Source organism: Neofelis nebulosa, chromosome 8 (assembly GCF_028018385.1).
Source record: "Neofelis nebulosa isolate mNeoNeb1 chromosome 8, mNeoNeb1.pri, whole genome shotgun sequence".
Taxonomy (NCBI): Eukaryota; Metazoa; Chordata; class Mammalia; order Carnivora; family Felidae; genus Neofelis; species Neofelis nebulosa.
In genome coordinates this window covers 99,529,023-99,553,250 of record NC_080789.1, presented here as the reverse complement: position 1 = coordinate 99,553,250, position 24,228 = coordinate 99,529,023, and the positions used below count along the sequence as shown (strand labels likewise).

Sequence of the window (24,228 nt, the reverse complement as noted above, 5' to 3'; positions counted from 1 at the left end):
TATAGAGAACAAACTGATGGTCACCAGGGAAGAGGGAGGAAAAGCAATGGGTTAAATAGATGTTGGGGACTGACGGGTGCACTTGTTATGATGAGCACAGGGTGATGTACAGAAGTGTTGAATCACTAAATTCTACACCTGAAACTAGTATAACAATGTATGTTAGCTAAGTGGAATGAAAATAAAAATTTAAAAGAAAAAAAAGGAGAAATGGAAATTATGAGGTGACAGAAATTTTAATTAATGCTATAGTGATAATCATTTTGTAATATATAAGTGCATCAGATAAACACATTGTATTCCTTAAAATCATTTAATGTTCTATATCAGTTATATCTCAATAAAGCCATCTGTCATGTTCACTGGGCACATAAAACCTCTGATTCGTAAATACAAAACTCAGAAGATGTTCATCTTCATTAACAATATACATCAAGAATATTTTGGAAGAAAAGACAGAATCATGGGAGAGAGAGAGAGGAAAAAGGTTTGGTTAATGGGCTGTAAGTATAAACAGATCTGGGGATTAAAACATGTATTTTAATGGGAAAGTGAAGGGTGTAGAAAGAGGCTGCTTCCTTTGATGTTTTATTTCGTTTTCTTTTGGCTTTGGATTAGGAGATATTTCTGCCATCTCCACGTTATTTCTTTTCACCAGCAAGGCCTGTTCTCTTCCTTTCTATTCTTTAAGATATAGCATCTCTAAAAATGTCTCCTGATTCCGTAGTTAGAATTATTCTCTCCTTACATTGTAAACATTTTCCTTTCTTATAGTATAGTAGAATCTTGTGTTTCATCTGATTTTGTGCCCTGAAATATCTGATTCACATAGGGGCTCCAGGGTGGTTCAGTCGGTTAAGTGGCTGACTCTTGATTTCAGCTCAGATCATGATCTCATGGTCAAGAGATCAACCCCTGCATCGGGCTCCATGATGAGAGTGGAGCCTGCTTAAGATTCTCTCTCTCTCTCTCTCTCTCTCTCTCTCTCTCTCTCTCTCCCTCGGCCCCTCCCCTGCTTGTGCTCTCTCTCTCTCTCAAAATAAATAAGATAAATAAAATAAAATAAAATAAAATAAAATAAAATATTGGGCTGATCTTTAACAAACTGGTCAGTTCTGTCTATGCCATTTACCAGCTAAATTATCTCAGCAAGAAACATCTGAATCTTAGTTTCTCTATGTATCAAATGGAGATAAGGCCACATTGTCTATCTGGTTTTACTTTTTTTTTTTTTTTTGGCAAAGTAATATTGTTGGATGCTATACAAAATTGAAAGCAACTTGCTATTTACCTCCATACATTGCTTGCCTTTCTGTTCCTGCAGGTGGTTGGATCACTGAACACGACCGTGGTTTTCGGATTTTAGAGTTGGTGAACACCTTTAATCCCATACCCTGTAAAAATGGTGACTCAATAGGTTTGTAAACTTGATTAGAATCCATGAAATATATTTTCCTTAGAAATTTCCCTATGTAACCCCGATAGCCTTAATGTTAGATTAATTCCCTAGGGATACACAGACTCAATAAAAGAGTGGTAAAATTATAATACTTTATGGCTTATCAAGATTTTATAATTTATGGCCTTTTGCAAATTAAATATAACTAAAATATTTCAATGAAATGGCAGAGGTTGGATCTAGCCCTGTCTCTGAGTTATCAACTGTTAGGCTAAACATTTTCTAAAACTATATATTTCTAAATTATATATATATATATATATATATATATGTATGTATATATTTATATTTGTAAATAAATATATATAAAAATATATAAATGTGTATGTAAATATATATAAAACTATATATATAACTATATATATATAGTTTTACTAACATAAAAATGTTCATAAGCCGGTACATTAACAGGTAATAAGGATTTTACCTTTAGGAAGTCATACATATCTTCTTCATCATAACTTGCTAGGGGAATGTAGATGGCTCCTTTAACAATGATATAAGGATCGCTACAACTTGCATGTTCTTCTTCCTGCTGGTCCAGTTTGTCAGGGAAACCAGTAAGATCCTTCATCGTTAGCAGATTATATACCTGGAACAGAGGGGCGATCAAAGACAGAGCTCATACCTGTTTTTCTTTTGAAATAGCCATTGAACTGAGAGAAATGTGATAAGAATCACCATCAGTCCTTTCTTGAGTACCTCGAAGTAGTCGGTCCCTTAGAGAGAAGTTAAAATTTTTGTTTGTTTATTTTTATCAGTGTTTTATGTTTGTAATTTATTTATTTTTGTGGTTCTATTGACATAAAACCTACCTGGGAAAATGTTTCCAAGGATTATACAACTTAAATTACCAAGGATTACTGAAAAATTCATTCTAGTGTTTAGAGGTAAAACTAGACCAAATAAAGAAAGATCTGAACTGTCTCTGTGTTTGATGAATAGTTAATCACCTGACCAATTTAGGGGCACCTGAGTGGCTCAGTCAGTTAAGTGCCTGACTCTTGATTTCAGCTCAGATCATGGTCTCACGGTTCATGAGTTTGAACCCTGCGTGGGGCTCTGTGCTGACACCATGGAGCCTGCTTGGGATTCTCTCTCCCTCTCAAAAATAAATAAATGAGCTGTAAAAAAAGAAAAGAAAAAAATATGCTAATTTAGGTAGGAATTACTGCAATCTGTTAAGCTTCTATTTCTATATGCTTTGTTCTGGGATAGAAAAACCACATAGGTACATAGGTGAATATCACTGATATTCAACAGAACAATGTCTACACAATTGCAAGCTCAGGCCACCTTTTTTTTTTTTTTTTTTGAAGAAGGATGACTTAAATGAAAGAACCACGAATCCGTAGGGTGGAGCCAAGGGGCTTGGATATTTATTTCCTAGGCTGGAGTAAGAGTGAGTCCTAATCAAAGGGCTTTCAGCCTTTGGGTGGATCTCAGAACTGCCACGGACCAATACCTCCTATGTGCCTTTGTTTTCCCTTTTGAACAGGAGTATCAGTATGTCAGTTCCACCATTGTATGCTGAATGTGTGGAGGTAAACACCTTAAGTACACGCTAGGTCAAGGTCTTCATAGCTAGAGGAATTGTACTTGAGGAACAACGCCCAAGGAACATCAACTGTACATGGCCTAATTTGGGAATGAGACTTCTAGGGTCATAGGAGGAAAGTGAGTGTATTTTACATGTGGGAAGGTAATAGGTCACTGGGAGTCAGAGGGCAAACTGTGAACACAGCCTCCAAAATTGCCCCCAGTAATCTCTACCTCCTGGTATTTGTGTTCTTGTGTAGTTCCTCCCGTAATGAATAGGGCTGACATCTATAACTAATAACATTTAAAAAAATTTTTTTTTGATGTTATTTATTTTTGAAGGAGAGAGAGTGACAGAGCGTGAGGGGGGAGAGGCAGGGAGAGAGGGAGACACAGAATCCGAATCAGGCTCTGGGCTTCGAGCTGTCAGCACAGAGCCTGACGCGGGGCTTGAACCCGTAAACCACGAGATCATGACCTGAGCCGAAGTCGGAGGCTTAAGCGGCTGAGCCACCCAGGGGTCCTTATAACTAATAACATTTTGTGGAAGCGATAGTGTGTAAATGCCAAGGCCATGTTATAAAATATATTGCAGCCTTAGCTGCTCTCTCTTGGATCACTTGCTTTAGAGGAAATCACCTGCCATGTGCTGAGGACACTCAGGTAACCCCAAGGACACTCAGTCAGTGTGGTGAGGAAAAACTGTATGAGCAACACATCTTGGAAGTAGACTTCCAACCTCAGCCAAGCCCTAGTAACATGTTGCCATGTTGACGAACATGTGCGATCACAAGCCAGTCACTTAGCCCAGATAAGTCCCGTCTGGATTCCTAATCCACAGAAAGTGCGAATGACAATACATGTTTATTGTTTAACACCAACACAGTTGGGGAGCATTATTATGAAGCACTTGATAACTAACCACAAACACTCTCTAAATTTCTTTACCTATTTACTTTGTTCTTGAGTAGGAGAACCAAATGGTCGCATAAGTGAGCATGCTCCATCTGTTTTGGATGAACGAATATTTTCCAGGTTATTGTCAAAGCAAGTGACGTAAAGACAACTGTAAGAGCCCAAGTCTCCCATTATGTTCATACTCCTTTTTTTATCTCTATAATGTTGAAAGCTGTGTTATGCAATTGAATCGACTGTTAAATTTATAGAACTAAACAAAATAGGATAAACACAAAAATATTGAAAAGTAGACTAAACTTGTTCAATACAAGTTGAGCTGAAAAATAGCTCAGAATAGACTACACAAATACAGAGTGTAAAAAAGGAAAAAAAAAGGCATTTTTCCAAAGAAAGCACCTAGAGAGAATAAGTCCCTTTGTTTCAGGTTAACTTCATCATGCCATCTTCTAATTCAAATAGAAAACTGTAGTAAGAGAAATCTGTCTTTTTCTCTAATAATTATGATGCTATGAGGAGATATTTTGACCTGTTAATACAAGGCTAAGGTTGAAAAAAATTTTTATGATACCCTTTTTTCCGAAGAATGTTAATTTTGATGATTAGAAACAAGACAGTGATTCTTGATATAGTTATCCCACAGTTTTAAAATTTAATACCTACAAATGAATTTTGAGAAGTAGAAACCAGAAGAAAACCAAAAGAAACTTCAATATTACTGATTTATCCTCCAGTATTGCCAAATAATAATAAGTCCCAGGTAGGCAAGTTAATGAGTTAATCTATTTAAACATTCATCCATAAGGCAATTAAGGTTATAAAATTCACCAGTGATAACTTTTTGACAATGATCAAATTCCAGTAACATGTCATTTTTCTTGCATCATGCTGAGCATTTTCGAAAGATGAGTAATCTAGTGTTTTTATTTTTTTATTTTATTTTATTAAAAAAAATTTTTTTTTTCAACGTTTTTTTATTTATTTTTGGGACAGAGAGAGACAGAGCATGAACGGGGGAGGGGCAGAGAGAGAGGGAGACACAGAATCGGAAACAGGCTCCAGGCTCTGAGCCATCAGCCCAGAGCCTGACGCGGGGCTCGAACTCACAGACCGCGAGATCGTGACCTGGCTGAAGTCGGACGCTTAACCGACTGCGCCACCCAGGCGCCCCGATTTTTTTATTTTTTTAATGTTAATTTATTTTGAGAGAGAGAGACAGATTGCAAGTAAGGGAAGGGCAGAGAGAGAGGGGGGACACAGAATCCGAAGCAGGCTCCAGGCTCTGAGCTGTGAGCACGGAGCCCAATGTGGGGCTTGAACTCAGGAACCAAGAGATCATGACCTGAGCCAAAGTTGGATGCTCAACTGCCTGAGCCACCCAGGTGCCCCCAGTAATCTAGTTTTAAATAGGTTAGAAAAGCGGTTTCTGAATTTTCCTCTACTTCTGATAGTTTTCAAAAACCGCATGTTTGAAAGTATTTTCACCTGATGCTAATTACTGACCATATTTTCCCTTTTTATTTTTTGGAGTCACATGCAATTTCTTATTATCGTCCCTCTAAAACAACACCTCTGTAAGGGACAAAGACTGTGATTGTTTACTGCGATTTCCCCAGCTCCTAAAACAGACCTAGCACATAGTAGGCCTGCAAGCTGGTGATAATGATGACGACGACAATGTTAGCAATCAAAACCAATGTGATACCCCCAATATCACCACTATTAATTAATACACTTCTAGGGAAAAAAAAGAAGGAAGGAACTTAAAATTTTAGTTAGTCTGGGGTTCATCCTTGCTGACAAAGCTGGAGTAGGTCACTTTTTTTCTGAATTGAAAATAACCTGCAAATCACTTATTACCATTTTCACAGATCGGAAGCACTCTAGAGAGATAAATAGATCTGCCGGGAGGTACATGGCTTAGGCTTGCAAATATCAATTTTGTCTAAAAAGCTTACTGCATTGACCAAAAATGGTTTATTTATTTATTTTTATTTTTTTTAAGTGTTTTTATTGATTTTTGAGAGAGGGAGAGAGACAGAGCACGAGCAGGGGAGGGCAGAGAGAGAGAGGGAGACACAGAATCCGAAGCCGGCTCCAGGCTCTGAGCCGTCAGCCCGGAGCCCGACGTGGGGCTCGAACCCGTAAACCTGACCTGAGCTGAAGTCGGACGCTTAAACGACTGAGCCACCCAGGCGCCCCATCATAGTTTACTCTTAAGAGGGGCTTATCCTCCCCCCTCCCCCCAACCCTCCTGTGGTCCCTTACGCGGCCCTTCCTGACCCACAAGGCTGCCGGCAACTCACCGAGGCCGGGGACAGCTCAGCTTCGGGCCTCACCAGCGGCACGCTTTGGTCCACGGCACGGAGGGCGCAGAGGGACTGAGGAGAAGCTGAGACTCGCAGGTGCACATGTGAGGCCGGGAGACTCTGTGCTGGACGGAAGCTCAAGTCCACCTGTGAGAGCAGAGGGAAAAGTCAGTCAGTGCTTCCTCGACCTTTGGGACCCTGCCGTCACCCACATTTCCCGAGTCATCTTTACATTAAAGTCAGGAACCTATTTTCCCAAGTTCCCTTTGCTGTTGAAAAGGTTCCTTCAATGGCTCAGTCTTTTCCTAAAGGGACAACTGATAGCTCATAAGGGATACGTAGCTTGTTTGATATTTAGAGGCCCGTCTTTACCTCTGACCCATTATAAGGCGGTTCTAGGTATTTCTGTCTGTCTTTAAGGTCTTTGGAATGTTGGAATCTTAGCATGTTACATACCTCATGCAATTGAATTAGTGGACAGGGCGCCACGGACACAAGGTTGGACTATGTTTTAGCTATGTGGTAGCAATTCGGTAGCAAATTTGGTAGCATTTTGGCGTAATTGACAAATTATTGTAATAGGTGCCTGGAGGTTTCGCTCTGCCGTTAACTGGCTGGGATCCTGTGTGCAACTAATTTCATTTTCTGGGCTCAGTTTTCTCTGAGGCAAACGGAGGATGCCTATAGTTCCATTTCTTGGTGTTGTCACTTCATGCCGAAGACACTCACCTTGTTGGCTAGACAGTTTTCGATCTCAAAACTCTCGGAATCTCCAATAGCTTCTCCGTCCGGTAAAACAGTAAAGATGAACAATCGGACGATGGGAGCAACGTCCGACTTCACAGGGAAGGATAAGGAAAAGCTGCCTGTCCCTGGGACGTGGAGAGAATGAGACAAGACGGTCATGGGTCAGAGCACTAGTGTTAGATCTTACCCAGTTTAGACCTGTGCCTACTCCTTCAATGGCGTAGTCTCTTTAACGCCATTCTAATTATCTGGTGAAATTAACAGCCTATTTTTCCCCTTTGCAATGTCAACTGTGGAATAAGTGAAAGTCCCTTACACTCATGTCTGTGTCTGATTTTCCACTTAACTAGGGCTGGAAGCAACTTAAGTTAGAGTAGCTCTACGTTTTTGTACATATATATGTGTACAAAGAATATTTCATAAAGGCTGCTGGGCTCAATCAAAAATGATAGAATAAGGGAGGTGCCAGGGTGGCTCCGTCAGTTAAGTGTCTGACTCTTGATTTCAGCTCAGGTCACGATCTCACAGTTGGCGAGATTGGGTCCCACGTCACCCTGTGCTGACAGCATGGAGATTGTTTGGGATTCTGTCTCCCTCTCTCTCTGCCTGTCCCCTGCTTGCACTCTCTCTTTCTCTCTCTCTTTCCCTAAATAAGTAAATAAACATTCAAAAAAATTTTAAAAACTTTACAATAAGCAATTTATTATATATGTTATATATGAGTATCTATATCATATATTTACATGATGAATGGAAACCATTCCTTTTAGAAACCATTTCAGGCCAGAGGTGATTCTCAGAGTTATAATTTGTAAGATATAATCAGAGGGCTTACTTTTTTTCCAAATACATGTCTTCTTTATTGTGGTAAAAAACACACATAACATAAAATTCACCATGTTAACCATTTTATTTTCTTAAAAAAAATTTTTTTTAATGTTTATTTTTGAGAGAGAGACAGAGTGCGGGGGGGGGGGAGGGGCAGAGAGAGAGAGGGAGACACAGAATCTGAGGCAGGCTCCAGGCTCTGAGCTGTCAGCACAGAGCACAACACGGGGCTTGAACTCATGAACTGCGAAATCATGACCTGAGCAGAAGTCAGACGCTCAACAGACTGAGCCACCCAGGCTCCCCAGCCATGTTAAACCATTTTAAAGTGTACAGTTCAGTCGTATTAAGGGTATTCACTTTGTTGTGAAACAAATCTCCAGAACTTTCTCATGTTGGAAATCTGAAATGCAATGTCCATTTAACCACTCACTTCCCCCCTCCCTCAGTCCTTCGGAATGGCCAAGGCAGTGTCATGGCATTCGTATTATTGTCTCATTGGAGGGATCAAGTTTTAACTTAGATCCCTAAAAAGGAAAGTTTTGCTGTGAAAAGAGGGTGATTTCAACCCTTGTATTACTGTGTCTGGAGTGAACCATGGTAGGTAAGAGTAGGTTGAGGTATCACAAAAACAGAAAAAAAAAATTATGGCAGATTTTTTTTCCCCCAGGGAATACTGGAAAGAAAGTAACCTTTAAGTAATGAATTTTGTGAAGGCTTGGTCACTGAACATCTGAATTCTGCACTTAAAAGAGACTCAGACATTGTTCTGAAATTAGTAATTTGCACCTTGATATCAAAACTGCAGAATAGTATAAGAAAAGAATGATATGAGTAAGTTAAATGTAAGCAATGAAAAAGGTTGAATTTAGACAAACTCTGAACAAAGTTGGTTCTTTTATCTACCAGAGTCAAGGATTTGCAGTATGTCTTTATGAAGAACAAATTGATAATCAATAACATAACAATGTGTGGTTAAAATAGTGTTATTATAAATACTTGTGAATTCACTTGGTTATATAAAGAAATTCCTTTCAATTATTGGCGGAATTAATTTCATTACATTTTTGTGATACCTTCATGGAGTAAATAATTAAACTCTTCCTTATACTACTACGTAGAGAGTCTTCCTTTTCTGAATGATGCACGAATTAAAATGTCAAGAAAGGAAAAAAATCAGATCAGCACATAATGTTTTCAGGCAGTCATCTATTTCTATAAATGGTTACACACTGCAGTCTTAGAAAATAGAAAATAGAAAAGCAGGCAACAAGATGCATAGAAGGCAAATAATGCACACCGTGGGGTCCATTCTGTACATCAAAGTATCCCTATATAAATATTGGGATAAATGATATTCAAAGCTGGCAGCACTCTTTAATGTTTAATTCAATTTTTTAAAAAATGTTTATTTATTTTGAGAGAAAGAGTGTGAGCAAAGGAGGGGCAGAGAGGGAGAGAGAGAGAACCCCAAGTAGCCTGTTAGCTCAGAACCCGATGGGGGGGGAGGGGCTTGATCTCATAAACCGTGAGATCACTACCTGAGCTGAAGTCACGAGTCCCTCGTTTAACTGACTGAGCCACCCAGGTGCCCCCTAAATAATTTTTAATTAGTGAGAGTGTTAATTAGTAACTTCGTTTAAATTAAGCCTTCTCCAATATTGTTTCAATATGGAAAAATAAAAATATAATTGATGTCTTATTTTTCCAGCGTGATAGGGGAGGAAACTATTAAGAAAATCATAATTTCAAGCATTGTTACGTTTAGCTCTGGGGTGCAGTGGAGTTTGGTGAAATATTTGCCTTAATTTTCGTTAATTATGAGCATGCTCATGGGCTCTTTTCTCGGTGATTTAAATCTTGACATGATTTAATTAGAATGGAAAATAATCCTGGTTTCCTTTCCCACGACTTATTAATGAAGTGCACTCAGATTCACGTGTGAGGTTCCCAAGTTCATGCTGGCGGCACTGTATGCATCCTCATTAAGTGCTGAAGGGAGTGAGCCTTCCCAGAGACAAGAGAGCCTAGCCCAGAGTCTGGCACATCAGGGAAAAAAAAAAAAAATTCTCCATGATACCTAACTCTCTCCTCTGCAATACTAAGGTTAAAGATGGCCAATACACGTTTATTGTTAGGGTTAAAAAACAGAAGGAAGCTTCGATTTTCTGAATTTTGGAATTTAAGTATCAGCTGGAAGAGACAGACTGGGAGAAAAAAAAGTGTGACTCAAGCAGAATGCCTGACACATAGTAGGCAATCACATTTATCCGTTGACTGTGTTGAGTAAAAAAATGCTAGAGTCATAAGGAGAATCTATATTTTCTTTGGTGTCCTTGTTACAAGGGATAATGAGAATAATTTCCCCATTTGTGAACTGTCACTGAAGTGTAAAGCTGGATGTGTTGGGAAGGAGATGGGGGGCGGGGAACGGATTTGAAGATACTCACTGTCTCCCGGCTCTATAGGCACAGCATGTGTTCCTGATCTGATGATGTTTCCCTTAGCCATGAACTGAAATGAAAAACCAACATGAAAACAACCTTTTGAGCCTAACACACTTCTCAACATCGTACTCCCCACAAGACCTGCTTTCTGTCCTTGAATCTCTGCTAGAGAGAATCAACTGCCTGAAAATCAAAGAATCAAGGGGAACATGGGTAAGAAAGCAAGATGGCGGTGCACAGGCAATTCTTACATTCCTGGCTTTTTAACCACTTTCGTCTACCGATGAACTCCAAATATATTTTGTAGCCTTATTCTTACCAGGTAATAGAAAATGAGCTCTTTTGGTTCCCCAAGGGCCTGCCCATTGAGTGTATAGTATGCCTTGATAATCTGAGTTTGGCCACAGGGCAGGGTACCGGCCACAGGCTCCAGGTGAACATAATTCCCGCTGAAGGAGAAAGCGTGCCTCGCAAGGTGCTGAGCACCCTGGTGTTCTTCTCTTAACCATACATAGTTAAAACAAAAGCTAGTTTGCTCGTGGAAGGCCTGATAAAACAGAAAAACAAAGATTATTGTTTCGATAGTTCTTCACTTTAGCTTCCCACCAAAACGAACAGTTAAAAGTTTGTGTCTTCCCTTCTAACATATACTGTGCATCATCCTCATCCCTGTTCACCACCGAATAAACAAATTATCAGCCTCTCAAATTGCAGCGATTAACAGGAAATATTTAGAAATTAATCTCCTTTGCCCTGAATTTGCCAAATCGTCATTGATTTATCTTCTCTTCTGTAGCGCAAGGCCGGAGGAACAATGGCGTCCCAGTGAGAATGGCAGGTAGTCTTAACAAGCATAAAAGGAAATCTTTAGATAAGAGAAGTGCCTTGTAAATTGGTTTAATTGAAATTATGTTGTATGTATTAATGTAATATTTTATAACTGTAAGGGCTTCAAAGTTGTTTGTAAATAATCCCAGCCAATTATCATCTATGCTTCTTATCATTACTATGACTTTGGATTTTTAAGCCCTTGTAGTTTTGGGACCTTTAAACCTTGAAAATGTTGTCTAGGAGATAATTCTATTTATCGCCCCCGCAGTGGTTGCTCCTTAGCTATTTTATGAGTACATATCCTTTCTTTTTCTGAATTTACTAGGTGTATTTTGTGGACCTTTGTATTTGCTATCATAATAAAGTTCCTATTTTTTTTTATGATTGCCCTGAAATATATCATACTAATAATTGTAACTATGATTGTAGAGTTTCAAATATAGGGACACTCTATTCATCCTTTCAATCCTAAGGAAGAGCAGGTATCTGTCACATAGAAAACATTAAGCATCATTCCATATTTTAAATTGAATTAACATGTCAACATTGGGAAATGGAAATAATTTAAATGCTATTTATCTAACCTGGAATCAATAAATCATTATCTTTTTACCACTTCTTTGCTTGAGCTTACAAGAGCAAAGTCTTTTTAGTTACAGAAATCTTTTGATCCTCATCATTCGGCAATATATACGAAGAATGTGGGAGTTCCAATCACTTTTAAAGTTATTTGAGTAGACGTAGAGAAAAACAACAGAAAACAAATTACATGAATTACTCACCTATTGAGGAACTGATATTGTTCAGGACCAAATCCTATATGCATTTTTTTTTTTTGCATGATACATAAAATTTTTATTTTTATTTTTATTTTTTTTACGATACATAAAATTTTAAAGATAATGCGAATGAAATGATCAGACACTTCTATAGTATCTCTTCTAATGTCTTTGTTATTTTCTTTAAAAAAAATTTTTTTTAACGTTTATTTATTTTTGAGACAGAGAGAGACAGAGCATGAACGGGGGAGGGGCAGAGAGAGAGGGAGACACAGAATCGGAAGCAGGCTCCAGGCTCTGAGCCATCAGCCCAGAGCCCGATGCTGGGCTCGAACTCACGGACCGTGAGATCGTGACCTGAGCTGAAGTCGGACGTTTAACCGACTGAGCCACCCAGGCGCCCCTGTCTTTGTTATTTTAAATGAAAATTTTAATTCCCAAGTTTATCCCTAAGTTGGACAGCTTCTCATTTCTATCTCTTAAATACAATGTATGCTTCCTCGTGTTTGAATAAATAATGGTCACCGAGCTGTCTCTTTGTCCTTTGGTTTTTCTTTTTTTTTCTTTCATACTTACCACAACAGAAATTTTGTTGGCCAAGACGTTAGTGGTATTGATGGAAAACTGTACAAGACCCTGTTCATTGGTAGTTGCATTGTAAAGATAATTGGCTTCACTTGCAGAGATAAAGATAAGTTTATTGGGGATGGGTACACCTTTCCCATCCACCAGAAGCACCTAGAGAAGAAAAGTACTTGATAAGTTATATGGATAATACTCAGAGAAGACAGAACTCATGGGAACAAATTCCTTTGCTGCCATAACTGAATGAAAAAAGCAAAAGCCAACCTCTAAAACAACCCTTCCATATTTACTACAAAATCAAATTTTTTTCCACTGTATCCTCATTTCTTTCACCTTTTTACTCTGTTTTTGGATCCTCATGTCCTTTTCGTCTCTGCAGACAAACCCCATACGCAGCCCCCCAAAAAGTGTTTCTTTTTGAGAAGAATTATAAGTTATTTTAAATACGTTATTATAAAATGGGTGAATAATTATAAATGACTATAAAAAGGGTAAAATTATTACTGAAAATGAACATGTATACCTTAGGCATGAGAATAATTTAATAATAATGGCCATGAAATATATGCTCTTATAGGTCCTATGCCTAAAAATAAAACCACTTATCCACTTGCTTCTAAATAGAACGACGGATATAAAGGAGGATACTCGCAGCCATAATTGAGAATGATTTGTGAGAAATTCTCTTAAAATTCTGAAGCTGGCTGGATAATGGCAGAAATATATTTATTGTAAGACGGTTGGTAGAGAAGGTTTGACATAATCACTACTTCATACCACATTAAGAATCTTCATTAGCTACATGTTCTAAAAAGAAATAATACCTCTGATTCTCAAAATACTGTCGTATGTGTTTGTACATTTTATTGGTGATATTTACAAAGGAAGGTCCTTTTTCTTGGTTTCATGTTTTGGGTCTAATTGATGTCGCTAACTAGATGTAGGCTACATCATCATGCCCTGATGGTAGGTACACCTAGATACTTCATTATTTGTGAATTGCAATATACTCTACCTGTCCAAAGAAGGGGATTCCTCGTCTAAAGTGTGAATCCACTTTCACGAACCTGACTCTGGTTACAGTATTTGTGATTTCACTGGTCCCGTTTCCAGTAAGTACTATGTCTAAAAATATGTAGAGAAGAGTAAGTACTCTTGGAAGTTACTTTAGTCCTAAAATTCAGGTCCTTCCACCTTCTTTATGACCCTTGTTTTGTTATGGAAAACAAACCAATGCTTATGGTTTCACTCCCCACATTAATTTGGAGTTCACACCTGTTCCCTCTTCTCTGATCTTGGCTTCCACTTTAAGTTTCATTTCAAAACCCATATTTTTAATCTGGAGTACATTTGTGTTTACTTGTTGGGTGATGCAGCCATTGCTGTCGAGCTGAGAGAGGAAAAAAAAAATTGATCAGTCCCATACTGATTAAGACCATACTGACGAAGACTAAATTTATCATTTTCTTTCTGATGCCGAGACAATTTCTTTGGGTTAAACATGTTAGTTGGCCTTTAATATTCACATCTGCTCTCTAAGGGTTAGTCATCAAAATGAGAATTTTATTGACTAAGAATAGAAATTCTTTCTTTTTTTTTGGTGGGGAATATATTGGGATAAGCTTGCTCTGATGTCTTCTTTCTAGTTAGTAAAATAGGGTAGCTATTGTCAACAACGATAGTCCCTGGCGAGAACATTGTAGACTAACCTGTTGACTGAATTTCTCACAGAACTCGTTCTTTTGGCAATTAGAATGATGAAGTAATTTTCTGCACAGGCTCACAGTTGCAAGTCCTGGGACAGGTTTCCCATAGGTGTATCTGTCATGTAAGAAACAAATCAGGAACTGAGGAAGGGTATCTACTTTTTCCACTACATCAACCCACCACAGATCAAACACATACTCTTTGCAGTTCCTTGTATTTCTCTATCATTTTGGGCTCATATCAAGTTGAAATATGTCTGGAAAGTATCTTTATCAAGAGGTACTACTTATTAAGGCATTTGAAACTGTGCTGCCATGTACAAACAAGTTTCCTTCGGGATTTAAAAAATTTCTTCCTTTGGGGCACCTGGGTGGCTCAGTCGATTAACTGTTCAATTCTTGATATCAGCTCAGGTCGTGATCTCCCAGGTGTGAGACTGAGCCTTGTGCCGGGCTCTGTGCTAAGCACAGAGCCTGCTTGGGATTCTCTCTCTCCCCCTCTCTTTGTCCCTCCCCTTGCACACTCTCTCAAAATAAATAAACATTTAGAAAAATTTCTTCCTTGTAGCCTATTTTTTTATCATTCTTTTTATTCTGTCATTATAAAATCAAAACTTGTTGTTTATACCAAGTGAGAAACTTAGATAATAAATAGAATCGAAATAAATAAATAATAGAAATAATAACGCTAACACCGTAATGTGCTTTCATACACACACACACACAGAAAGAGAGAGAGAGAGAGAGAGAAAGAGAGGAAAGAGAGCTCTGATAAAGCCAAACAACCATGGGGCATATAAAACAAAATTGTGTGTGTGTGTGTGTGTGTGTGTGTGTGTGCACTCTATTTCTCTATTAGTTTTTTTTCCTCTCTCGATAAAAATGGAATAATTAATAATCAGTTTGCTTTGGGCATTAGTTTTATATGTAAATACTTCCAATATCACTTCAAATAAAATCAGAGCAACTTATTCTGAAACCCCTTTCTAAGATACAGATATCAGCACTAGGATGCCATTAAGTTAGGAAGACCCTTGAGGCAAAGGTCCAGATGCTTTGATGCTTCCGGTATATAATATTTAGATGGGCATATTTTTGAACCCTGCATGCTCCTTCTGCTACTGATGATTTATAGGAAATGAGTTTTAATTCTCAAGGTTGAAATGAACTGTAAGAGCTATTTGTTTAAAAAAAAATTTTTTTTTAATGTTTTATTTATTTTTGAGACAGAGAGAGAGACAGAGCATGAGCAGGGGAGGGTCAGAGAGAGAGGGAGACACAGAATCTGAAGCAGGGTCCAGGCTCTGAGCTGTCGGCACAGAGCCCGACGTGGGGCTCGAACTCACGAACTATGAGATCATGACCTGAGCTGAAGTCCGACGCTTAACCGACTGAGCCACCCAGGCGCCCCTGTAAGAGCTATTTGTAAATGCAACAGGTTAAAGAAGAAGGGAACCCTACAAGACAGAAAAGAATTTCAAAAATAGCATTAGTAAGTCCTTCACTATCAATAATTACTTTAAATTTACACAGATCAAATTATCCAGTAAAAAAACATAGAGGGGATGAATGGATAAAAATACAAGATCCAACTATATGCTGTATACAAGAGACTCACTTTAGACTGAAGGACACATATAGGCTGAAAGTGAAGGGATAGAAAAAGATATTCCATAAAGAAGGTAACCAAAAAAGATCAGGGGTGGTTATACTAACATCACAGAAAATAAACTTTCAGTTAAGAAATGTCACAAGAAACAAAGAAGAAATTGTATAATGATACAAGGGTCAATTCACCAGGAAGATATAGCAATTATAAAAATATATGCATCCAGCACCAAAACATCTAACTATAAGAAGCAGACACTCGGGGCCCCTGGGTGGCTCGGTCGGTTTCGCGTCCGACTTCGGCTCAGGTCATGATCTCACGGTCTGTGAGTTCGAGCCCCGTGTCAGGCTCTGGGCTGATGGCTCGGAGCCTGGAGCCTGCTTCCGATTCTGTGTCTCCCTCTCTCTCTGCCCCTCCCCCGTTCATGCTCTGTCTCTCTCTGTCTCAAAAATAAACAAACGTTAAAAAAAAATTAAAAAAAAAAGAAGCAGACACTGACAGAACAGAAAAGAGAAACAGACAATGATGCAACAATAGTTGGAAACTTCAATACCCCACTGTCAATAATAGATAGAATATCCAGACAGAAATTCAAGAAGAAACAGTGACACTGAACAATCTTAGACTACATGGACTTAAGAAACATATTTAGAATATTATACCCCAGTGTTGGCAAGGATGTGGAGAAAAAGGAATCCTTGTGCACTATTGGTGGGAATGTAAATTGGTACAGCTACCGTGGAAAACTATGGAAGATTTTCAAAAAATTACCATATGACCCAATAATTCCACTACCGGATATTTAACACCACAGCCCCAAACTTCTGGGATGTAGAAAGGTGGTCATAAGAGGAAATTATATAGCAATGCAGGCCTTCCTAAGGAAGGAAGAAAGATCTCAGATACACAACCTAACCTTACACTTCAAAGAGATGGAAAAAGAACAACAAATAAAACCCCAAAGCAGCAGAAGACAGGAAATAATAAAGATTAGAGCAGAAATCAATGATATCGAAGCCAAAAAAGCGGTAGAACAGATCAATGAAACCAGGAGCTGGTTCTTTGAAAGAATTAACAAAATTGATAAACCACTAGCCAGTGTGATCAAAAAGAAAAAGGAAAGGACCCAAATAAATAAAATTAAAAAAATAAATAAAAACTGGGGGCGCCTGGGTGGCTCAGTCAGTTAAGAGTCCGACTTTGGCTCAGGTCATGATCTCGCGGTTTGTGAGTTTGAGCCCCACGTCAGGCTCTGTGCTGACAGCTCGGAGCTTGGAGCCTGCTTCGGATTCTGTGTCTCACTCTCTCTTTGCCCCTTCCCTGCTCACGCTCTGTGTGTCTCTGTCTCAAAAATAAATAAAACATTAAAAAAAAAAATAAAAAGTAAATAAAAACTGGAACAGGAATAAATAGAAAATTTTAACAGACCCGTAACCAGTAAAGAAATCAAATTGGTAATCAAAAATCTCCCAAAAAACAAGAGTCCAGGGCTGGATGGCTTTATAGGGGAATTCTACCAAACATTTAGAGAAGAGTTAGCTCCTATTCTCTATCTTTTTTTTTAATATGAAATTTATTGTCAAATTATTTTCCATACAACACCCAATGCTCCTCACAACAGGTGCCCTCCTCAATGCCCATCACCCACCCTCCCCTCCCTCCAACCTCCCATCAACCCTCAGATTGTTCTCAGTTTTTAAGAGTCTCTTAGCACCTATTCTCTTGAAGCTGTTCCAAAAAATAGAAATGGAAGGAAAACTTCCAAACTCTTTCTATGAAGCCAGCGTTACCTTGATCCAAAACCAGATAATGACCCTACTAAAAAGGAGAACTATAGACAATTTCCCTGATGAACATGGATGCAAAAATCCTCAACAAGATAGTAGCCAACTGAATCCAACAGTACATTAAAAAAACTATTCACCATAACCAAGTGGGATTTACACCCAGGATGCAGGGCTGGTTCAATATCCTCAAAACAATCAATGTGGTACATCATATCAAGAAAAGAAAGGACAAGAACCACATGATCCTCTCAGTAGATGCAGAGAAAGCATTTGACAAAATACAGCATCTTTTCTTGATAAAAACCCTCAAGAAAATAGGGATAGAAGGATCATACCTCAAGATCATAAAGGCCATGTACGAAAGACCCACCACTAATATCATCCTCAATGGGGAAAAACTGAGAGTTTTCCCCCTCAGGTCAGGAACACGACAGGGATGTCCACTCTCACCACTGTTACTCAAGATAGTATTGGAATTCTTATCCTCAGCAATTAGAAAACACAAAGGAATAAAGGCATCCAAATCAGCCAAGAGGAGGTCAAACTTCCAGTCTTCACAGACGACATGATACTTTATACGGAAAACCCAAACGATTCCACCAAAAAACTGCTAGAACTGATCCATGAATTCAGAAAAGTTGCAGGATATAAAATCAATGCACAGAAATCGGTTGCATTTCTATACACCAGTAATGAAGCAACAGAAAGAGAAATCAAGGAGTAGATTCCATTTATAATTGCACCAAAAACCATAAAGTACCTAGGAATAAACATAACCAAAGAGGTGAAAAATCCATACAATTAAAACTATAGAAAGCTTATGAAAGAAATTGGAGAAGACACACACACACACACACACACACACACACACACAAGGAAAAATATTCCATGCTCCTGGATTGGAAGAACAAACATTGTTAAAATGTTGATACTACCCAAAGCCATCCACATATTCAATGCAATCCCTATCAAAATAACACCAGCATTCTTCACAGAGTTAGAAAAAATAATCCTCAAATTTGTATGGAACCAGAAAAGGCCCCAAATAGCCAAAACAATCTTGAAAAAGAAAACTGAAGCTGGAAGCATCACACTCCCAGACTTCAAGACATATTACAAAGCTGTAATCATCAAGACAGAATGGTAACAGCACAAAAACAAACGTTCGGATCAATGGAACAGAATAGAGAACCCAGAAATGGACCCACAAACGTATGGCCAACTAATCTTTGACAAAGCTGGAAAGAATATCCAATGGAATAAAGACAGTCTCTTCAGCAAGTGGTGCTGGGAAAACAGGACAGCGACATGCAGAAGAATGACCTTGGACCACTTTCTTACACCATACACAAAAAGAAACTCAAAATGGATGAAAGACCTAAATGTAAGACAGGAAGCCATCAAAATCCTCGAGGAGAAAGCAGGCAAAAGCCTCTTTGATCTTGGCTGCAGTAACTTCTTACTCAACACGTGTCTGGAGGCAAGGGAAACAAAAGCAAAAATGAACTATTGGGACTTCATCAAAATAAAAAGCATCTGCACAGAGAAGAAAACAATCAGCAAAACTAAAAGGCAGCTGACAGAATGGGAGAAGATATTTGCAAATGACATATCAGATATAGGGTTAATATAAAATCTATAAAGAATTTATCAAACTCAACACCCAAAAAACAAATAATCCAGTGAAGAAATGGGCAAAAGACATGAATAGACCCTTCTCCAAAGAAGACTTCCAAATGGTGAACAGACACATGAAAAAATGCTCCACATCACTCATCATCAGGGAAATACAAATCAAAACCACAATGATTTACCACCTCACACCTGTCAGAATGGCTAACATTAACAATTCAGGCAACAACAGATGTTGGTGAGGATGTGGAGAAAGAGGATCTCTTTTGCACTGCTGGTGGGAATGCAAGCTGGTGCAGCCATTCTGGAAAACAGTATGGAGTTTCCTCAAAAAGTTAAAAATAGAACTATTCTACAACCCAGCAATTGCAGTACTAGGTATTTATCCAAGTGATACGGGTGTGCTGTTTTGAAGGGGCACATGCACCCCAATGTTTATAGCAGCTCTATCAACAATAGCCAAAGTCTGGAAAGAGCCCAAATGTCCAACGATGGATGAATGGATAAAGAAGATGTGGTGTATATATATATATATATACAATGGAGTATTACTTGGCAATCAAAATGAATGAAATATTGCCATTTGCAACTACGTGGAGGGAACTGGAGGGTATTATGCTAAGTGAAGTCAGTCAGTCAGAGAAAGAAAAAAATCATATGACTTCACTCATATGAAGACTTTAAGAGACAAACAGATTAACATAAGGGAAAGGAAACAAAAATAATATAAAAACAGGAGGGGGGGACAAAACATAAGAGACTCTTAAATATAGAGAACAAAAAGGGGTTGTGGGAGGAGGGATGTTCTAAATGGCTAAGGGGCATTAAGGAATCTACTCCTGAAATCATTGTTGCACTATATGCTAACTAACTTGGATGTAAATTAAATAATAAATGAATTAAAAGAAAAGAAAATACTCCAAGGATCCTCTTAAAATTGGTCAGAGGAGAAATTAAAATTAATTCAATGTCTCATTACGACATTGAGAAAAATCCAGCAAAAGGGACATTTCAGGCAAATCCAGCAAAAGGGATATTTACAGACCAACTGGCCGCTCTCTCCAATAAGTTAACATCCTGGAGAGAAAAGGAGGTTCCAGACTTTTAAAACTTTAAGATATTTATAGATTCCCATGGCTTGCTAAAAAATATTAGGGAAAAAAACCGGAAGGGGGAGGAAAGAACAAATGGGACAAATTAAGCAAAAATTCATTACTGTGTAATGGTCCATGGGTAATCATGATGGGTACATGATTTTCATTTTACTATTCTGTTAACTTTTGCATTCAAAAAAATTTCCATTGTGGAGAGTTGGAAAAAAGGGGTACATATGGGTCACAGTAATCAAGAGTAATGAGTAAATCAGTTTTAGAAAGATTGATGGAACTTGAGTATAAAATAAGAATTAGTATTAGAAAATTACTTTTAATTTTGTTAAGTATGATAATGACATCATGACTATGTAGGAAAATGTCAGTAATTTTTATTTTTATTATTTAAAAAAATTTTTTTAATGTTTATTTTTGAGAGAGAGAGAGACACAGACAGAGCGCAAGTGGGAAGGGGCATAGAGAGAGGGAGACACAGAATCCAAAGCAGACTCCAGGCTCTGAGCTGTCAGCACAGAGCCTGATGTGGGGCTCGAACCCACAAACCGTGAGATCATGACCTGAGCTGAAGTCAGATGCTCAACCAACTGAGCCACTCAGGCGCCCCAGAAAATGTCAATAATTTTTAAAGGTACATAGCGCTGCATCAAGGGGACAATGTAATGATCTTTGTAATTTATCCTGAAATGTTAAAGCAAAAAAAAAAAAATGATGTAGCAGATATAGAAAGGTGTTAGTTGTTAAATCATAATTATGGGTGTCCTCTATTCCTCTGCATATTTGAAAATTTTAATAATAAGCAGCTGAAATAAGTCATTGAAATGTTTTTTAATTCAGTTAAAAATTAATTTGTACTTAGGTACCTAGCTAAATAATGACTCAAATGGAGGCAAAATCTGAAATTTCAGGCAAAAGAAATTTAACTCACATCCCACATACTGTTATGTTCACTTTTTCATCCAGGATACTGATTATCTTTGGCACCTGAACTTTGACCTCAAACTTGGGAAGCACTGTCGGTAGAGATAATGGAAATAGGGAGGTTGGTAAATATTTAATGGAAATACAAATATTTTCATGTCTATAATTTTCCCCAAAATAATATCCTGAAGGCCTAGATGCATTTTTCTTTTTTTCTTTTTTTCTTTTTTTCAATATATGAAGTTTATTGTCAAATTGGTTTCCATACAACTCCCAGTGCTCATCCCCAAAGGTGCCCTCCTCAATACCCATCACCCACCCTCCCCTCCCTCCCACCCCCCATCAAGCCTCAGTTTGTTCTCAGTTTTTAAGAGTCTCTTATAGATGCATTTTTCAATGTGCCAACTTTAAGATAATAAGGTTTAACAACTCATGCAAAATTTAACTGACTTCGTGGTGACAGCAGATGTCAATGATGTCATCTAAACAAATGATGATAGTTCCACTGAAATAAGAATTTTGATACTTGGCAAAGCGCAACTTGCTACTGGAAATCAGACTCTCGTGAATTTCTGGTGCACAGAATTACGATGACTTTACAAACAGCTAAAGCTGATTCTAATCCAAGTTCAACATACCTACACGGAATTCAAAAAATCTAAATGAATGCTTGGTATGAAACAAAATGTTATGTCCTTTTCATCGTTCATAATCCATACCAAATTCCTCTACAGTGAAGGAGTGCTCTATCCTTTTGCCTGATTCCTTCTGTACCACCACCTTGTAAGAGCCCTGAATGGGCTCGGACGAGAGGGGAAAGGCCAGCTGTTGGAGGCCACTCTCCAACTTGACACCTTGCCATTGTCCAACACGGTTTCCTTGTGGGTCCTAGACAGAAACAGGGAGCATGGAGAATAATCATGTAGCTATGATAGCCCTTGAACAAAAGACTTTGGGGTTGGTAACTGGCATTGCCTTCAGAAGAGATAAACACAGAAGAAAGTTAAAACAGAGTAAACCTGACATCTGGGAGCAGGGGATTTTAGATCTGACAGTTGTTTTTTTAATAGTAATTCATCTGTCAGGAGTACCAGCACTTCCATTCTTAAATGCACTGATTTCTTTATACAAGACTCTGATGCTTACCTCAAGGTATACCAGTGGAATCTATATGAAAAAAGGAAAGAAGAGATGTGATTAGAATTTCACCAAAGACTATGGTTTCAGACTTGTGATCAAATAGGGAAATGGGAAAATGGATTCTGTAGTAAGTTATAACAAAATTTAACCTGAAACATTAAAGAGCTAGAACTGTTCAGGGAAACTAGTAAATAGTTCTAAGTGAAAAGCATAAATAATGTATTTCCACAACAATCATTGTGTTGCCATTTCCCGGAAAAATATTTTTGGTGAATAAGTTTTATTAATATATATTAATTTACTCATATTTTTAATCAGTAATACTAGGTACTTACGACCTGTAAGTAAAGAATATGACTATATTGCTTACTTATATAAATTATATATTAATAGCATGATATGTCATTATGATTTAGACCAAATAAGAATTTTGGTTAACAGTTAACCAAGAACATTTTTTCCTAATTTAAAAAATTGCATTTTTACAGCAGCTTTGTTTCTTTCCTTGTTGAAAGCTAGTTGGAGGAAGGATCACCCAATTAACAAAAATGAAATCTTTACATGTGATATATATTGTATATTATATTATGTGTTAATATCTATGACAAATACATGTGTATATAGTATATATATGTATTTGTTACCATATTATAATATTGTCTATTATGTATATATTCAGAAACAGTGAAACTCTGTGCTTTTAGTAATCATAAACTCCTTGAGAGTATGGATATGGATAACATCTCACTTTTTTACTCTTCATTATGTTTAATGTATTATGGTCACAGCAATAAATGTAGCTGACTATTGTTGAGCTGATTAATTACTGTTATAAGAGAGACAGCTTCCTCCATCGTTTACCCCTCAGTAATGCCTTCCATAAGACTCTAGATCTGTAGGGAGGCAGGATCCCAGTTTCCAAAAGGAATGTGTTTCATCTTCTTGCTTTTCCTGGACCTTCCTGCCCCTGCTTGGGTGAGTACTCCCATCCCCTCCCCCCATCCCCGCCACCAACCCAAACCGTAACTACTGAGATCCTTACCAGTTCATTTAAGGGGTGAAAGTTTTCATCCACAGAAACAATACGGAATTTTACTAAAAAAGAAAGAAATACTCTGATAAGACTCAGACATGATATGATAAGGCAGGTCATGTGAGTGATAGGGCAGGAGGCTAAGAGATGGGGATAATTAATGGTACCTGGCTGGAAAACCAGCTTTGGGGTGGCCTCTCCTTCTCAGTAGTGCCCCAGTAGTAGAATTTCCCTACATACCTGTCTGTCCTGGTTTATAGATGGGTTTGTCTGTCTGGACAAAGACCAGACTTTGAGCATTCTTTACCAGCACTGTGTTCCTCTTCCTGAAGTCTTGTGTTGGTCCCTTTATCTGGACACTGAGAAATGCCATCTCTGACAAGGATGAGCTCCTTGGGAGCTGAACAACAAAAAATACCACCGAGGAGTTGCACAGTCTTCCTTCTCTGAATCCTTCATCCATGACTATTTTCTACCTCTCTCTCAGCTTCACCAAGGGCTAGGTAAGTATAAATATTTTGCCAGACATGAATGAAGATAATAATATAAGATATAGGAGAGATATGTCCGTGAGAACAGCCATCAGTGGAACCCAAATATCCAGAGAGCTAACCTGGAACTCTAGTGATTAAATCACACTCCTTTTAACAGAATAAAATCTATGCAGAAAGAATGGAAAGAAGCATCTTTATAAAAATATGGGAGAATATGGGAACTGAGTATCCCAAGCACAAAGAGGGCGACCTCAAAGAGGTACTGGATGTTCACTTTGAGTTTCTGGTACTATTAATACATTCAGAGGACAAAGACACCTAACATTTCGCCAAAGGAGAAAAATTCTGCTACAAAATT

The 24,228-nt window shown here is 38.1% G+C and overlaps 1 protein-coding gene across 1 annotated transcript in view; it reads right to left on the bottom strand.

The window, feature by feature from the left end:
• The window catches only part of LOC131520041 (pregnancy zone protein-like), a 48,185-nt gene that overhangs the window by 17,048 nt on the left and 6,909 nt on the right, over nucleotides 1-24,228 (bottom strand). Inside the window, exons 3-17 of the mRNA XM_058743750.1 lie at nucleotides 23,617-23,776; nucleotides 23,386-23,438; nucleotides 22,350-22,370; nucleotides 21,923-22,091; nucleotides 21,211-21,295; nucleotides 14,149-14,260; nucleotides 13,715-13,829; nucleotides 13,455-13,564; nucleotides 12,431-12,592; nucleotides 10,564-10,791; nucleotides 10,248-10,311; nucleotides 6,952-7,094; nucleotides 6,220-6,369; nucleotides 1,887-2,051; nucleotides 1,292-1,394 (exon numbers count right to left, since the gene is read on the bottom strand). Of these exons, the coding sequence (XP_058599733.1) occupies nucleotides 1,292-1,394; nucleotides 1,887-2,051; nucleotides 6,220-6,369; nucleotides 6,952-7,094; nucleotides 10,248-10,311; nucleotides 10,564-10,791; nucleotides 12,431-12,592; nucleotides 13,455-13,564; nucleotides 13,715-13,829; nucleotides 14,149-14,260; nucleotides 21,211-21,295; nucleotides 21,923-22,091; nucleotides 22,350-22,370; nucleotides 23,386-23,438; nucleotides 23,617-23,776 (1,840 nt within the window). The remainder of the gene's footprint in view (nucleotides 1-1,291; nucleotides 1,395-1,886; nucleotides 2,052-6,219; nucleotides 6,370-6,951; nucleotides 7,095-10,247; nucleotides 10,312-10,563; nucleotides 10,792-12,430; nucleotides 12,593-13,454; nucleotides 13,565-13,714; nucleotides 13,830-14,148; nucleotides 14,261-21,210; nucleotides 21,296-21,922; nucleotides 22,092-22,349; nucleotides 22,371-23,385; nucleotides 23,439-23,616; nucleotides 23,777-24,228) is intronic.